Source organism: Caloenas nicobarica, chromosome 2 (genome assembly GCF_036013445.1).
Source record: "Caloenas nicobarica isolate bCalNic1 chromosome 2, bCalNic1.hap1, whole genome shotgun sequence".
Classification (NCBI taxonomy): Eukaryota; Metazoa; Chordata; class Aves; order Columbiformes; family Columbidae; genus Caloenas; species Caloenas nicobarica.
Genome location: NC_088246.1, coordinates 16,148,007 through 16,166,328, shown reverse-complemented (window position 1 = coordinate 16,166,328; position 18,322 = coordinate 16,148,007). Strand labels below are relative to the sequence as shown.

General features: G+C 35.9%; 1 protein-coding gene across 2 annotated transcripts in view; it reads right to left on the bottom strand.

Moving 5' to 3' along the window:
* The window catches only part of KIF5B (kinesin family member 5B), a 35,095-nt gene that overhangs the window by 12,704 nt on the left and 4,069 nt on the right, over window positions 1-18,322 (bottom strand). For both annotated transcript variants that reach the window (XM_065628052.1, XM_065628053.1), the window contains exons 2-14: window positions 13,298-13,385; window positions 11,569-11,642; window positions 10,993-11,097; window positions 10,532-10,580; window positions 10,140-10,195; window positions 9,945-10,032; window positions 8,345-8,469; window positions 6,722-6,826; window positions 6,149-6,294; window positions 4,504-4,652; window positions 2,999-3,192; window positions 2,132-2,200; window positions 817-1,023 (exon numbers count right to left, since the gene is read on the bottom strand). In XM_065628052.1, the coding sequence (XP_065484124.1) occupies window positions 817-1,023; window positions 2,132-2,200; window positions 2,999-3,192; window positions 4,504-4,652; window positions 6,149-6,294; window positions 6,722-6,826; window positions 8,345-8,469; window positions 9,945-10,032; window positions 10,140-10,195; window positions 10,532-10,580; window positions 10,993-11,097; window positions 11,569-11,642; window positions 13,298-13,385 (1,455 nt within the window). The remainder of the gene's footprint in view (window positions 1-816; window positions 1,024-2,131; window positions 2,201-2,998; window positions 3,193-4,503; window positions 4,653-6,148; window positions 6,295-6,721; window positions 6,827-8,344; window positions 8,470-9,944; window positions 10,033-10,139; window positions 10,196-10,531; window positions 10,581-10,992; window positions 11,098-11,568; window positions 11,643-13,297; window positions 13,386-18,322) is intronic.

Below are 18,322 nucleotides of genomic sequence, written 5' to 3'. Positions count from 1 at the left end.
TCTGTCTAGTCAAATCTTTCTAACTGAAAATTGAAAGCCACATTCAGTAGAATACCCAGACCCACTTGATATTCACGTTCAAGAACGTGTCCACAATGTCAGCAAACACGCTGATCCTTTCTAGTACTTAAAATTTTATGATAATAGGTAGAGTATTAACTGTTTAAAACTCATTGAAGTCTGCCAAATGATTGGCTTCCCAAACTGTTAGTCAATTCGGAAACTATGCAGGTGTGTAAGGAGGTATATCGTATTCATCCTGTGGGACTGAAGCTGCATCTGTACTTATTCCAATATATCAGCCTGGTTAATGTGCTCAGCATTCAGGACTACTCCTTGCAGAAGGCAAAACAAATTGCTTATTTTTGAAGGCATCGAGGTAAGTTATTTTACATGCCATAAATACAGCATGCAAATACACATTCCTTTCATGAAAAGCTGTAGTGTTCTCACTGCAATTTCAAGATTGGAATGAGCAGATTCTTAAGTGAGGATTAACCTAACTGCACCAGAGAGACAAACAAAACTGAATCAGATCACCAGCACGTAATGAAAGTGTTAACTTCTGACATCTAAGATTTTTCTGAATACTCTTCAGGTAGTAAAATGCCATAGGTACTAGAAGGATGGGGGCTATCAAGGTCAGTATCCACTTCATTTTTCTGAAGCTTACTGGTTTTAGAAAATCAATCTTTGCAAAAAACTAAAGAAGTTTTAGACTTAGGCTCCCTTTAAATGACTTCAAGCAAGAAATACAGGTAAGGCAAGAAAAGTTACTTTGAAGACTGTCAGTAATTTCTCATCCAAATTTCATACCGATTTTTGATTGAGTTCATCACTAAGCAGTTCATATTCCTTTGCTTTATCTTCTACTTCCTGAGACTTCTGATCATAATTGACAGCGAGTTCTTCAAGGGCTTGTAACACCTCTTTCACTTCCTCTTTAGAGGCATCATTTTCAGCCTGAAGGCGATTCAGCTCTGCTTGCAGGTTGTCTTGGTCCCGTCTGGTTGACGCTAAGAGCTGCAACATTGACAGAGATTTATTTGAAATTACAAAACCAAATCATCATCAATAAAATTCTATGTAAAAGTTGAATCTTATTAGTGCTTTTAACCACTACGCTAGCTTATATCTACATTTGTAGTGTCTAGCGTCACACAATAGGGATGCCAAGCACAGGTACAGTGAGAGTACAATGAACAATTAAATTTATCTATATCCATAGTTCTTTAGCTTTTAAAGTATTTTGAAAGTGGAAATGCTTACGAATCGAGACACATTAGGACTACAACTGACACACAAATGGAATATTGCAAGTTCGAAAAAAAAGCCATTGGACACTAGTCATGAGTCTGAAACTGTCAACAGGCTAGGGACTAAACTTCCAGCATTTTAACTCTGTTAGCTGCTGAAGAATTACTAGACAATGTGAATAGTTGTTAAAAAGGAAGATTTGTTTATTTAAATGAGATTAAACAGTAGCTCCAGCTTCCTGAGTCCTCAACCCATTTCCTTCTTGCCATGTACACAAAAATATTTTTTTTTAATCTTTGTCCTATATAGAATTATGTTTTCTAATATCTTGGCTAAATGAAATTAGCGATTACTAATAGGTACTTTCACCATGTAATTAAGTTACATCATTGGTAACGTGCATACAAATAATTTGACTATTCTAGCAGGTATGGTCTGAAGTAACACAGATCTTTTCCTTTATGGGCCATTACATTTCCCTCCTCGCCCTTCTCTCTCTGCACAGCAACTGACCAAAAGTAAACCTTATAACAGATTTCTTACAGTAAATGGAGGTATCTTCAGTTTTGGCAAACTGCTAACTTTGCATCGGGAATGCAACTGCTGATGTTTTGCATAAAATATTTCAATTCTGTTTATCTTCATGGATACTTAAGGTTCAAGTAAACTGGTTTAAGTTTAACCACTAGCACAGTGTAAGTGGGGGGAGTGAATACACAGAACATTTAGATAATGAATAAAACACAGCTATTGTACAGCAGTAAGCTGTCATTCTACTCCCTGGTCATAAACTTGCAATCTATTCAGAACATCTCTAATTTATTTAAAGGAAAGACAAACAGAAAGAGAATAAAGATGCAAGAGCAAAACTCACCTCTTCCTGATCCAACATCTGTGTTTTCAGTTTTTCTACTAGTTGGCTCTGCTGATTAATTTCTTCATCCTGCAGTTGAAGTAAAACTGTGTTAATAAACTGACAAATACCACTCAGGAAAAATAAACTAATAGACAGCAGATGTTAGGCATCTAACATGTTGATCTTCTGAGACAACTGCACAACTGAGAGCAATAAAATTTAAAAAAAATAATCCTTCTGATTTCACTGACTGATCCATTAGGTGCTTAACCTGGCATGTATAGGTAAAACACCATGCTTCAAAGACAACGCTCTTATACCTGTGCTTTTGCAAGTCTTCTCCAAGTTGTTCTAACTTCTAAGAAACAATTAAGATTTAATTACAAGATTTTTTTCCTCTCCAAATTTAGTACTACTGCTTAAATTTAAAATTACATTCAAATAAAATATGCATAACGTGGCAGGAAAAAACTGCGGCCCTCAAATTATTTGTTCTCCTGGTTTCTCGTTATTTTCCTTTTTCAAGCGCAGTAATATTCCAAACAACCAGCTGGGAATGTTCTACACCCAGAAAGTAGAAACATCATTCAAGATTCTCATTAACTTTAGCCTCCTAACATTAACATTTTTTTCTTTTTCCCCTACGTACTCATACTTTAGTTTTCAGGACATTTTTAGTAGTTTCAGCAAAGGAAGAAGAGCAATTACAAATATCTCAGCACCAGATAAGGCAATTTTGATTTCTCTTAATCAGAGCTTCAGAATTACAGTAGGCACTCCCAGCAAATACTTAACCAAGCTGTACTAACAAATGAAGACTGGCAAATTAAATATTACATAATACAATTCAAGATATATTTCCTACATTAAGTAAGAATGGCACACCTTGTCATCCAGTTGTTTGTATAGTTTGGCAATTTCTTCCTCACATTTTCTTCTCTCAGCATCAGTGAAGTTGCCAGTTACTCCAATTGTGGTAGCTGGTGTATCATTAATAACAGTAATATCCTTGTCCGCTGCAAAAGCTTCTAAGTTGGCCTTCTCCTTATCGAACTGTTCATCAACTGGTACAGTCTCCCCTTAAAGAGAAGAATATACTTTGTTTTAGTACAGTCAGCCATGAAGTATCTTCCACAAAGTCAGCCTTGAGAAGTGTTACATACTCCCTACTAACAGTACTGCTCCACAGTTAATTAGCAATTAAGTTCACATGATTACATTATGAAAAAAAATTACCACTAGATCACCCAAACTGTCTCCTGCCCACCACAGAATATTATATTTCACCCAGTTACTGCTATGAGCTCCAAATCTCACATCAAACTATGTTCTAGAAAAGCACCAAACTTGCCCTTTCTTTTTCGCTTGGCAGTTTGTTTTCCTAGGTAGCCATATTAATTTTACATTGCTTTTCTTCCAATTTAAAATATTTTTTCAGTTACACTTTTCTCCTCTTATGTTCATCAAGCCTTTTCTGACGAGAAGACTTTACTAACTTCACACAGAAAAAAACCCGCCACATGCTAATCAAGACACTTCTCTGGTAAACTAAATTCCTTAGCGTCTTACTACAAAACATTTCCTTCAGACCTTTGAAGGTATGGGCTCTTTCTAACACTCCAGTATCTTGTGTCAATATTCTGGAAGAACTATACTTAACATTTCAGGTGTGGCCTCACACCATCTCTATAAAAGATTTTTAAAAAACCTCCACATTCTACTGAGCTTATTTAAGTGAACCCATTTTTCTCAGATTTACATCAGGATGTGGTGCAGTTGTCTACAAGATTATAAAATCATCTTCTATAACTGCCAAACTCCAGCATAGATCTGTAAGTATGACCTCTGTTCTCCTGAATTTAAGGCTTCATATTTAACTTGTGTTTTGTCAGACACTTTAATCGATAAGAAGTTAATTATTTAGGAAGAAAGAACAGGCACATTCTGCATTGTCATAGATTTGGCATTTTGGGTGGGATTTTTTGCCTATTAACATGTTTGAGTTTTAAACAAGGATAAGATCTTGTGATATCAGTTTGAATTAGAAAACTAAACAAAATATTACCCTCAGTTTCTGCATTTACAATATCATTTTTTCTCCCTCAAAATAAAATTTTTAGATGTAACTCTAGCTCTGCTAGTAAAGCAAGTGTTGAAGAACCTAACACCAATATACTTTCAGACATTTTTGCCATTATGCGGTTTAGAAGTTGTTCCAGCTGCAATACGGTGAAAGACATGAAGTTCCAACATCAACTTAATATCTTAGCTTTAATATTGTTATTACCGTCTTGCATAGTGCTCTTAGTTATTTTTGGTATCCTGAAAACGAATTCAGTGTCTACTGTCTCGCCTAAAGTTTGTAGAACAAAAATACAATTGCTTCTCACCATTCCGCCATCTGTTGAGTTCATTTTCTAGCCACTGTATAGTGTTACGCAGAGTCTTGTTTTTCTCTTTTTCCTTCTCATACTTTTTCTTCCACTGTTCTGCTGTGAGCTCCACGTTGACACAGACCGTGTTCTTGATGGTCTTTGCTCTACACAGAGAGAGCAAAAAGCTCTGAAACTTCATTTTTAAAGAAAGGAATTAAAGGGTATTAAATAAAATTTCTACATATCACTAGTGAAAGCGTAGACATTCCCACCTCTTCCAAAAGATTATTTCTGCTCTCTGACAACTTACTATTCTTTTCATTGCATTGGTACAACTGTGAATAGATGGGGCAATACAATAAACTTTGGGAAGGCTGAAAAATCTCAAGCTGGTTGAGTTGGAAAAATTCAGCTGCAGACTTTCACCTGAAAGAATTCTAGTCAGGAGAGTATTGCACAGCTTTGAACAAAGGGCAGCATTCACCACACGTAGCAAACATTTCTCCAGTAGAGAACATAATACCTTTAAGGTGTAAATGATCTAGCTTATTTAAGAAACAGCTCATTTCAACCTAAAAATCCAGTTACTAGATCTCCATTAACCAACCAGGTGTACAAGCTATAAAGTTCAGATGTGATTATTCACATTCAGTCAAGCGAATCTCATTCAAATACATTAGCTTTGGAGACGAAACTATAGCATTAATAGTATATCTTCATGAAGTTAACGTACAGTTTTCACTTTAGTGCCATACCTCACTTCAGTAATTTTTCTGTATAGCCTCCTACCACCAAATATCCGCCCCCACCCCCCACCAAGACTAAAACAGGAAAAAAGCTTAATGGTAGTTAGAAATTCCACCCCCCGTATTATGACTCCTATAAGCATCTTTCTGCAAAGATATTCTGCCAGATTTTTTAATAAGTTTTGCAGTCATCTAGTCTACTTTCCATAACAAAAAGCTTCTCTGAGAAGACCAGTGGGAAACTATCTTGTTGAACTAAAGTGGAAGAGGTACCCTAACACAGAAGACTAGATGAACTAACTAAAATGCTGAGGGCTTTTGTAATGTGCTCCAACAAATTAAGTCATTAAATCCAGTGGTCAGGAACTGGAGTATTACGATGAAGCATTAATAACAGCAGTAAAGAAGTGATATCTAACAAAATACCAAATTTGAGATGGGTACTTATAAATTCAATTACAAATGACAGAAGTAGAATTTAGAAGTAGTAACTCAAATGTTACTGGAATGCTAGATAAGGAAACAGACCAGAAGACATAATTCAGCACGCTATCAAAGAAAGGGTGGCAGGGGAAATAGATTCAACTTAGCAGGGGAGAAATCCTTCCTCTCTCCTTCCACTTCAGGAAAAAAAAAAAAAGTATTAATTCCTGTCCAAGACTATACATTAAACTGCATTTTGAACCAAACTATACACTGTCCTACTGGAAATATACAGTCTTCAGGATCTGGCCCAGTTTAAAGATTTTTATATAAGAAAGATCTCAACACTTAGCTATGCATGCACTGAAGAATGACAGACAAAATAAATATTCTAATTGATTTGGTTCAGGAATGTTCACAGAGTAACTTATTTCTCATTCTGGATTTATTTATGAACATAGTAAGAACAAGATATCAAGTCATTTGCTCACCTTTGGCCAAACAGAAGAGTAGACTTAGTTTCAGATTCATTGTATGAAGATGGAGAACAGCAAATAACTATAGTGGTTCTACAGTTACCTCCTAGTGAATCTTGAAGGATTCTGGTCATTTTGCTATCACGATACGGAACATAAGTCTACCAAGAAAATGGTTAAAAATCAGTCAGTCATGTTTTTTTCAGGCACATTATTTAATTTCTTGAAACAAGAGCTATACTTTTGCTAGGTATAACTTAAAGTAGAATTTAATGTCTTTCTAATTAATTCATAAATCATAAGACTGAACACACACGGGTTGGCATAAAATTCTCCTTCCATGTATGGTAACTTCTAGAGTACAAGAAAACTTTCACTATGATGCTTAGGTGCCTCAACATTAAATGTAACTTTATTAATCATCAGCATCAACACAGTACAAGAATAACAGTCATTTGCAAAGTGCAATTGGATTAGTTTAAGAGACTTCATGCATATCCCTGAGATCAGGAAAGAATTTCTGTGTAATATCTTCAGAGATGCAAACCTTTAACCTTGAAGTATAAGAATACAAAAGAGAACACTTACACTGCTTTCAGCCAAAGCTGAGATGACATTTCCAAGAGCAGACAAAGACTTGTTGATGTTCTTGGCCTCATCCAGCACAGCACCTTCTGCTCCAGTTTTACTAACCTATACAATATTTCAGTAAATTACTAAATGCATCTTCAAAAAAACATCTTCCACATTTAATATAAGACTTGAGTAATTTTTTCGCTTTTAAGTCAGTCTCCCTGACTTTATGAACTACTCATAAGCAAGTTGGATTAGAATAAGCAAACTCCTCCTCCATCTCTTTCCCTGATTCACAATCAATTTTTCATTCAGAACTCAGTGTTTAAAGATATTTCTGTTTTTTTAAACTGAAGTGAATATCTTCCCTGCAAAGTACACCTTTTCATAGCAGACACATGTGTAGTTAAAAACTTCTATCAAACAAACAACTTCAAAAGTTGTTTGATATTTGTCAAAAGGTTTTAATTCCTTGAAATAGAAGGAAATAAGTGTTACGAATAGTTTGTCCAGAGGTCATCCTTAAACAAACAAACCACACCAGACACCAGCACTCCCCTGGAAAATATAAACAGAATCTATTTTAGCAAAATTTGGGAGAACAAATTTTAGAGGCTGAATCTGACCTATGCGAGTGCTCTAGGAACTTAAGTAGATATCAGCAGAAACGTGAAGGGAATCTACTCTGACACCATTCTATTTACATCAGCTCTTCTGCCTCCAGAGCTGAATTTGACTTACAGTTCTGTAACCCTCCCTTTACTGCTCTTCTCACCAACCTGTGATCACAACCAACCCAAGACAAGGAATCAGAAAACATCATGTATTTCAAAAAGACTGGTAGAAGCACAAAAGCAAAGTTTGAAATGAACTGTGAAAGGAACAAAGCTACAGAGAAAGGAGACCTGAAACCCAGGCCTTTTAACTTTGTTCTTTCTTTAATGAGAATGAAATTGGAAGCACTAAAAAAAAGACCATTACTAAGAAACACATGTTCAGAATAAACACAGTATCAAAGACAATAATCAGGCCATAGACCAATGACATGAGGAAAGACAACAGCAAGCAGAAATGACTGGAAAAAGCTGGAGACAATGATTGGGATAAACCCAGAAGCGAAGATACAAAGAACATCAAAAATCCAGCTCTTAATAGGCTAATCACAGTCTATAAGAAGTGATAGAGTAAGCAAAACGGTAGATATTTCCTTCTCTGCTTTAAGCCACTGACACAGGAATGCAAGCTGTCATTTTAAATAATGATAATCAGAATTTCAAATACAGAAACTTGGTACCACTGGATAAGAAAATTCAGATATTTCACGTCCATAGAACTCTTCATTCCAGCACCTGGCTAGCCAACATACCTGTACACTTTTTTTGCTCTCACAGATACTGAGACTGAACTCCAGGCTATTTCCCCATCCTATTCCATGTTTACAAACCCTCACTGCAGAAATGCAGATCAGCTCAAAGAGGTAGCATCGAATAATCAACCCAGACTAGGATTCAGAAACCACTTTTCAAAGTCAACATTAAAACACTTCAGAGATGACAACTGAACAATCAGTACTACATCAACATAAAATATTGTAAATAGTTGGAGATTTTCAGAGCAGAAAAAGAAATTTAGAATTACCTTTTCACTACCTGCCAAGTCCACAAGGTAAAGTTTTCCACTTAGTTTCTGTTCTGTTTGAGTATTCTCTTGTTTTACATTAATAAGAAAAATACTATGACTTCGGGAGCTGTGTTCATTCATGTCTATAATCCAAAATATATAAATTGTCAAAAATATTTGTACAACCAAACTAACTTAACAAAACAGTATCTTCCCACAGTGAAGCAACAAATCCAAAGCTAATGAAACTGTACAGAGCAGTCTCTCAATGACAATAAAACTAATAGTATTGTCTAATTGAGTAACAAAGATACAGTCTCCCTTGGGCTTCTGTTAATACCACATAAGCACACTGATAAGATTTGCTAGCCTGTCAACTATCTGTCACACATTTAGTTTACTCTATTAAAACATAAAGCACATTTACATTCTGGCATCAGAACTCTTTGTTTTTGTAGATTTACAATGTATCATATTTTATCCTTTTGTGAAAATTCAAACTAGACAGCTATAACCTCTCACCCCTTTCTGATTTAAATACCTGCTGCCTCCTCTGCTGTGAAAAATGCAGAGTAAATAAGACTTATTGAATTTAAAAAATTATTTTAATTCCTTAACAAAATTAAAGCTGACTGCAATCTGAAGGAGAATATCTGCCTGCTTCTTCCTTTTAACCATAAATTCCTCACAGATCTAAAAGGACCAGCTTATTGATGCCACAGAAGCAGCTCAACATAGAATAGCATCCTTCTATCCAAATTTCTGTTATTTCACCACTACTCCATCTGGTCCCCACTTTAGAACCTTATCACCTAGGAGCAACAAAGTAGAAGTGCAGGACTGAGTCATTTCTTAACAGAGACATCATATTTTAATTTTTGATCCTTAAAGAAAAATTAGAAGAAAAATCTTTTATTTCCTCAATTATTATATATTCTTCCTTTTCCTGAATAAAGAACTAGAAAGGTTGTGAAACTCACCCTTCAAACCGGCTCTCAAAGATCTCAGACAGTCACTTCAGTTGCTAAAAAACTGAAGTATTATTTTGCATGCACCTCAGTTTTCCTTGACTTTTTATATTTTTTTTAAACCCCTCTGTCACGTCCTAATCCTGCTTCTTGTAGGAATTTGGAAACCTATGACATGGCTCCTTGCAAACAAGTTGCACACCACAGGCCAAGAAGCTTTGGACACTGGAATGCTGCTTAAATCTGTAGCATGTCAGAATATATATTCTGACCAGCTTTTCTTAGAATATGCAACAGAATGGCCAAACTGGAGACAAGCCACAGTGCCTTACTTATAGATTCACACGTTAATTGAAACAAATTCCACAAACTGGGATTTTGGACTATTTCTAATACAGAACTACACCTTTTTCTCCTATGATTCTGAGCTCCTCACTGATCTCTTACTTTCTCCTTTAAATCCAAGCGTAAGTAACAGCATCTAACAAGAATTGAAATACTTGTTTCTGAAAGACATGCTGAAACTGTTTATGCTAGATCCTTTCAAAAACCTGAATGATTTAGCTCATTACTTTTGTCTTACCTATTTTTTATAGCATACCAGAAATAAACTGACAAAGCACTAAAATGAAACAAAAAAGAATACTTACTTGTAACTGCTACATGTCGGTTTGATTTTCCTTCATCTATAGTATCCATAACTTCTTCTGGACTACATACAAAACGTTCTGTGCAACCCTTTAAAAATAAATAAAAAAGGTAAAAACCCACCACATCAAAAACCCAGAAGAGGATGATATGCACTAGAGAAGTGTAAGACAAAACCAAATCAGATTGACGCTCACCTTTACATAGGGAACTCTATTTTTGTCCTCATGAACAGAAAGATTGGTCTTTGAAACTGGAAGAGAAAAAGTTCTAAAGCTAAGGTATATATGATTTCTAATGCTAAAGTACATATGATTTCTTTGCAAAACAAACGAGCTTTGTCCAATGTACATCCGAGTCATAGATGTTATTTCTCAGCAACACTTTATAAAAATTTAATATACATGAAACAACCACTACTGAAGCTTTAGTTACATAGATTAGCTCCATGCTTTCTCATTTTGATGTACCCTTATCATGTATAGGTTACTAGCATACTGCATACCCATACCATGATAAGCTTTTTTTTTTTAAATATCTCTCTCCAGAGCAATTTATTTTCTATGTTCAACACAAATAAAAGGCTTACCATCCAACAGGTCCCTTATTTTATCCAAGTATATTTCAAAATATGACACCTAGAAGAGGAAAGTGGAACAAAAAACCAGCATCATAAAGCAAAAATGCTTTGCTTTTTGATCAGAAAGATCCAGCGTGATTATTATGACCTCCCACATAACACCACATCTAGCTCAAGTCCTTAAGGCTGAACTAAAATACACCTTTAAGAAGAAACTATTCTGATCAAAAGCTTCAAGCACTATTAGTGCTGCCATAGGTTATCAGGATAGCTACCATCAATGTTTAATGGAAACAAGATTAAAGTGTTAACGTAATTCTTCTTTAAGAAGAGTGAGTTACTTCAGAAATAACTCACATTTCTATTTTCCAAGTTACAGGCATTTGAAACAGATACAGAACATCCATTTAACCATACACTACTTCCAGTTTTGATACAGATAAAATAAGTAACAATGAAGAAAAGTTTACCTTAATATGAAACTCAAGATTCTCATCCATTGAGTAAATATAATTAAAAATATCTTGCACTATTCTTGGAATAATACCCATTCCATCCGGGTCGTGAAGCTTTCCCTTATTAGAAAAAGATGCAGTAAGTTGAAACATTCATACTCAATTGAACATCACAAACAGTATCCTGAGGCAAAACAAACATACAAATAACATACAAATTGGTTTTAAAATGCTGATGGGTATGATGCACTTATTTTATCTATAAAGGAAAGTCTTGACCATCTATTTAGGTTCAGAATTTGCAAGGAGTGAAAAGAACTGCCTCAGAAATCTCTCAAGGTGCTACAAGTGAAAATGTACTATTAACATTACTCTTATGTTTCTCATCCTCTTACTGAGGGCTGAAAAAATACAATAATTGCCATTCTAAGTCCTAAAAAACATTTTGGGTATCAAAATGTTGCAACAGAAAGAAAATTAAAATTGCAAGATGAAAACAAGCAGGCATCTTATTTTTAGAAAGACAAGACTACTATGATGAAAAGAGTTAACAGTGACATTAAGAGGAAAATTATTTTAAAGATTTCTTACTTCCATAGTGTGTGTCTTTCCGGATGACGTTTGCCCATAAGCAAATATTGTACCATTGTATCCCTCAAGTACATCTAAAGGGAAAGAGTATTTTCATTAGGGCTCACTTCCTTCTTCTAAAGGAAAGTCAAATGAAATAGAATGCAAGCAGGCAGTTCCTAAAGTGTTCAGCAAGTTAAATCATTCAACGCTTGTGTGCTAGAGCTGTGCTAGAGCTGGGGGGAAGGAAGGTGTTATTCCACACCCCTCTTCTGCGTTACATCATCAACGACTCCATTTTAGATGTTTTCTGTATTAGAAGCATCTGATCCTTCAACCAGAAAAATCAGGACTTCAGAGTCAGGAACGAAAAGGAAATTGATACAACTGCCAGGCTGAACAGAGAGTCTTTTATAATTCAGAAGAAGAGACCATACCCAACAATGCTATAATATATTCTGCCTTCAGGAAAGTTTAATTGTCCAATTGTGAAGAGAACGGGCTATGCTATTTCAAGCATCGTACTCCTTGGCTGCAAGCTTATGTTTAAAATTATGAATGAACCAACTCAAAGTTTTAGATTGAGGGGTAAGGGGCTGGTTTGTTCACAAGTCAGTTACTGTAGAATCACATCCTTCAAGCAAACTCTTGTTTCCCAAAAACAAGCATGAGATACTCCAAATGGCAAAGTCTGTGCCACCTCATCATACCCATAATCCACTTGTACCACCACTAGAGCTCACTTGCCACACAATGTAGCACAGCCTAGAAATGCCGCACAGAGAAATGGCAATCAGATTTATTGATTGAGGAAGGGGGCACCACTATAATTCTTAGTTAACTCCCGTTTTTAAGGAACAAACTTCTGATCTATCCTGATTACTATTTAATTCACTGAAGGGCTAAATACTTGCAGCAGCATGGATTTTCCACAGCAATTCACTTTCCTAACAATCAAAAAAAATCCTACATTTACCTAATCTTCTCTTGTCAATAATAGTTGTTATTTCAGGGGTCTCTGACAAGGTTTTGTTAAAGTTGTTTTGAAAGTTGTTTCAATCAGAACTTATCACTCATCTCCTGAAGAAATTGATGAATTTCATTCTCAGGAAACTAACAATTGCTTACTACAACTTACTATGGTATAACCTTCCTTGTGATAAAACTTGATTTCCTGAAGTTACTAGGCCAATTCTGACAATTCAAGTTTGGAGAAACTGTACATCCTGATGTGCACAGTGATAACTCACATTTAAGCTTTTAATTATGAAGCTAGAAGTGACATTAAAAAAAAAATCCTCCTTAAACTGTGTATTAAGTAAAGAAGCTTAGAAAAGATATATAGCATACACATGATTTCACAAGTTTCCTCCAAAGAAACTAATGTAGGATGTTTTCACCAATAAATTTGAGGGAGAAAAACAAAACAAAAAAACCCCAAACCTGGCCCTAGGAGTTACTTCAGTTAAATACTGATAAATTGTTTCAAACAATCTTTTGCAGAGAACTGCAAAAAACCTCAAAACATGACAGGTGTTATCAAATATTGCAACTGAGTGAAACAGCAGGTTAAGCATTGATGCAGTTTATCAGCTCAACTACAGGATGCTTTTATACTGCTATAATTCATGTTGGCTCTTATTAAAGATGCAAAAGGTAAAAGGGAGCAATAGTAGCATCAGTTTTAAACACTGAAATCCACACAAATACGAGACATTTCCTTATGGTTAAAGTTGCTCTTCCACCTTACCTTTGACAATCTTTTTAGCACAATCATTGTATACTTGTTCCTGTGATGTGTTTGACTGGAATACACGGTCAAATATATATGGCTTGGACTGGAAAAAAAGAGACACAGAAGAGCTATTAAAAAACAGCTAGTGGAAGGTGTTTGGTCATATAGTTTAGAAGTAGCCATTACTGCCTCAGCCCAATCTTTTGGGGTTTTTTTAGCACTTGAAGACTGCCACAAGGAAATCAGCTTATTTAGTGTTGCCTAAATCTTCACTTGCTTGCCTACAAGTAAGGCCTTGAATTACATATATTTGGTTTTGAAGTGCAATCTAAATAGTTCTCCAAACCTACTCTGCCACATGACATCAATTTACTCAGTTTACAAGGTAAACCAATGCCTAGTCTGTACACCCGAAAATCCCTTATTGTCTTCTACTCTGGCAGCAGGTTTGCTTCGGTAAACCCAAATTATTAAAAACAGCTTATACCACATCACACAGAATATACATCTTGGTAGTATTTGTTAGAAACCTCAAACCAAACAGAAACATTCAGATCACCTACAGTCAGCACATGAACTATTTCCCCATGCATGATATCCTTAAAATAAAGCTCCATAAGCAGAAGGAAAAGGCTGCTTGGGAGGAAGGGGAGTGTTCACTGAAGACTCATTTTGGAAGATACTACAAGAAGCAGCTCCAATATATCTTTTTGAAAGGAATGTTGGATTTTGCTTTGTTTTAAAGAGATTTTCATGACACAGTTCTAAGCAGCTGACAGTCCATTAGGCTATGAACTGTTACGCTCATCTTACGAAGTTCTAATTTTTTTTCATTTTCAGAGCTTGATTCAGCAGGTAGCCAAGCAGACAGGCAAGGTTTACAAGGGACCAGGGCCAGTTCCCATTGCTAAACTCACTGCCACTGTTAAGTGCTCCTTTTTGCCTACATTTAATTCACTGTCATCCTTCTGGAAGGATGTGTCCCTGGCAAAAAAACAAGTGTAGCTTCCACTTTTCACCCATCCACCACATTCCCTTTCCCAGCCTGACCTCCCATCTAGCATAACACCAAACAAAGCTTTTTAGATTCAACACACATCTATCCGCTGAGAGGGCTTGAATGCAGGTGGATGAGCTCCCTCTCAGAGAGAAAAAAAAAAAAAAAAAAAATTTACAGCATTCACTGTGTAAATACACTGAAGAAACCACAAGACTCAGCAGGCAGAAACTATCCCTAAGGTGCTACAGTTTGTCAGAACACTTGTTTCACAGCCGGGAAACCACAAGCCTCCTCAATTAGTCATTTTAGCTTCAAATGCAGCTCAACTTCATATATTCTACAGGTAGAATCGAGGCCATTACCTACACCAGAAAGCAACTAACAAATTCAAGTAACCCTGAGGTAAGAAAATGACTGAGAACATGTTACATAAAAAGGTAAGTTGCTGTAGCAAAGATAACACTAGCTATACGTTTTCTTTCCCACTAGCAGCTGTAGTTTCAAAAAGCCTCCAACTTCACAAATATCAATTAGCTACACTATACACTGCAAGTCATCTACATCACAAAACATTAACCAGATCTGTTTCACACTCAAGTTCTTCTGCGTATGTGCATGCACTGAAATAGTACCATTTTGGAGGATCAAATTTACTACTACACATTGGAAAAATACGGTGAGATAAGTGGCAGTGTCCAACATCACTGCAAACAATCTGTGCTGCATTAGCAATTTGTGTGTTTGTAGTTGTAAGATTTCAACTGTCCTCCAAATTATCACTCCAGAAAATATATTGATTTTAGAAGCATTTGGGAAAGTTCCTAGGTACAATCTTCTGACAGTTGATGCAGCAACTGTTAACAATACTCACTAGTTCTCACAGATCCAAACATATCTGATCTTTGCTGCTTCCAACAGAGCATGACAAGTGTGAGAAAAGTACCTTAAAATGCAAATGCTATTCTGCATAGTATATGTGTTTGAATGTATACAAATACATTGTGTATTTATATATTACTACAGAATATTTTTGATGCCAAATAAAAGATTTATTTACTTCAAAGAAATCAAACTTTAAAAAAAAAATATGAAAAAATAAGCCTAGTTTCTGGTTCAAGACGACACCTTTTTTAGACAGAACTGTAGGCAAAACAATTCGCACTAGTCTGCAACCATCCTGCAATTCACAGGTATTTGGACCAGGTTCTGAAAAAGCTTTCCTTTTCTAAATTTTTAAAAAACCATTTTTAGGGTTTTTTAGTGTTTTGTGTGTGTGTGTTTGGTTTGGTTTTGGTTGGTTGGTTGTTTTTTTCCTATTTGTTGTTGTTTTGGTTTGGGTTTAAAAAAAAAATCTTCTGCCAAGCAAAAGTTGACTGAACTGAACTCTTCTTCATTATCCTTGTAAAAGGAAAGCCATGTTTACTAATTTGAGACTAATCCATAGACAAAGAATACTTTTAGACTCTACTCTCTAATTGCCATTCAAATGTCTTCATAAAAACACAGACAAATTAGTTTCTTTTGTTTTACAAAATGTTAGTCTACAGAATAGCATGTATGATGAATGCCATGGATTACTAAGAACAGAAAACCAAGTTGCAAGGACTTCACTTGGGCAGTAATGCCTTTAATTGATCTTGTTTATTTATACAGTGAAAGCTGTTAGGCACATGACAAATTCCAGCTCCCTCCAAGTTAACAACTGCGATCAATATACAAAATTTAATAATTCTGAACAAAAGAATCCTCACAAGGGGCATCCTGTTTATGCCACCTGTCATTTCCCCCTCTCTTGCAGGTGGAAAGTGGAATATTTGTTTACATGTTTCCAGTATTAAAATTTCCTAGATGAAACCACAATGCAACTTCAAAGCACTCAAAAATCCAATCACACAGTTCACTCCCCTCCCAGGTTGCAATGCATTTATCACACCTATGAAAACCCACTTTAGAGGCACATCCCTGCTCCATCACCACTGAATCAATACCTAATCAAGTAGGTTTAGCCAAGTAGATTGCATGATAATTATCTTTTAAGAATACAAGTTACTCCCACTCAGTATGGTTTCCCATCTTTGACATCTGCAATGCTATGTCTTATCACTCCTATTTACAGTCTACTTTCTGCTGTAAACAAAGCTAAAACAGTATTACAGATTACCCTGCCCTAGAAAGCCTCCTCATTACCTTTAAGAGATTAATCAAGAAAGATTAAAGTGTCAGATATTTTTTCTATACCAGATGCCTTTTCTTCCTCAAGTAGTAAACAAGCAGATATTATGATGGAACTGAAAACACAAAAGGTCCAAGTGTCATTACCACATGCTGTTTGCAAGTGGAAGCAGCAGTACCATGACACAATGCTGTCTTGACATACTCCAGAAAATTTTAGCAAATGCTACTCAAATCCTAAGAAAAAATTAACACATACCACCTATAAGCAACACGAAATATCAAGCAAACAAGCAGAGCGTCTGACTTCCTCTCTCCAGAGAATTAAACACATGCATTTGCTCCTTGCCGAGGGTTTGTTCCACCAGTGATCAAGTACAGGAAACCTCAGATCCCATAGGTGTTTGTACTGAAGGGCTGTGGTCCCACAGCAAAAACACTGGCAGCACCCTCAGCCCTCAAGAGAGTACATCTGCCAACACAATTTAGTGGTAGTTAAACTGAATCTTGGTAAAGCATTTATGTTTAAGTACACAGTTCCGCAGTTCAAGGCTAGTTACCAGTTACCCTTATATAAAAGGATGCTCCGTCTATCTAAATTATACAAGATTTGGGGCATACCTGAGAGTCTGTTCTTCAGAAACATTAAGTTTTTCCTCAATATCTTCAATGAAGACTACACAAAAATCTGTGATCACAACTAGACCGAAATCTTACCTTCAAAGCCCTAGAAATACTGAAAGTTATCTCCAGAGAAATAATTTTAAATATCTTTCATTTTCCCATTGCAACTTTCTGTAAACTACAGAATTGGTTACTCATGACACTACCTTAGTTCACCTTATTTTCTCTGGACTAGTATCTGAGGCAAAGTCAATAGTGAAAATTTACTTGAAAATCCATAACACATTTTTCTACCACAACATATCCAGATGCTCTTTACTGGTTTTTGCTAGAATAGACTGCTAAAGCAATATTATGCTTACCCATGGTTACCTGATTTTTGGTAAGAGGTTGAAGTAATAGGAAATGGGCTTACCTGCCCTTTAAGTTTCACATCTTTATTAAAGAGCACTCTTCTCATCAATGCAAAATCCTACACTGAAAAACTTCTGGAAGCTATGATGCCAAATATCTGACTCACTTCTTCCTATTACTAAGCTAAGGTATTGCTGTTTTCATAGAATCATTCTGGTTGGAAGAGACCCCCCGGATCATCGAGTCCAACCATGACCTAACTCCAGCACTAAACCACATCCCTAAGAACCTCGTCTATACAGCTTTTAAACACCTCCAGGGATGGGGACTCCACCACTGCCCTGGGCAGACTGTTCCAATGCCTGACAACCCTTTCAATGAAGAATTTTTTCTTCACACCTAACGGAGTGCACCATTGTGAATGAGTGAAAAGGCACTGTTTCAAATTACTATTTTATTTTTAGGACAAAGAAAAAGGATTTTCTTCCTGTCCTAGCTCTATGCATACAAAACTGCAGCTGATAGTAAATAGTGAACAGTTTGTGAATCTCAGCTCTTTCTGCCCTATTTTTCTTATTTCTGTGCAAATACAGCAACTCATGTATCAGCATATACAGCAGTTATTTATTATTATGGAAGGACTAAACCATGTAATTTTATTTTTTTTAAAAGTCACCAGAAACTCGATTTGCAGCATCAAAACAGAGAGGAATTTTGCAACAAGAGTTTGAGCCAAGGTTTGCTTTAGTAAAAAGTTTATTCTAAAGAGAAAAGTAAGCACTGCTGGCATAAAAATGGTCACTGAATTTCAGAACCACCACCAAATATGAGTGAGGTGTTTCTATGGAAGGGGTACAGCAGCCAGGGAGGACAGCTTTCCCTTTACATAT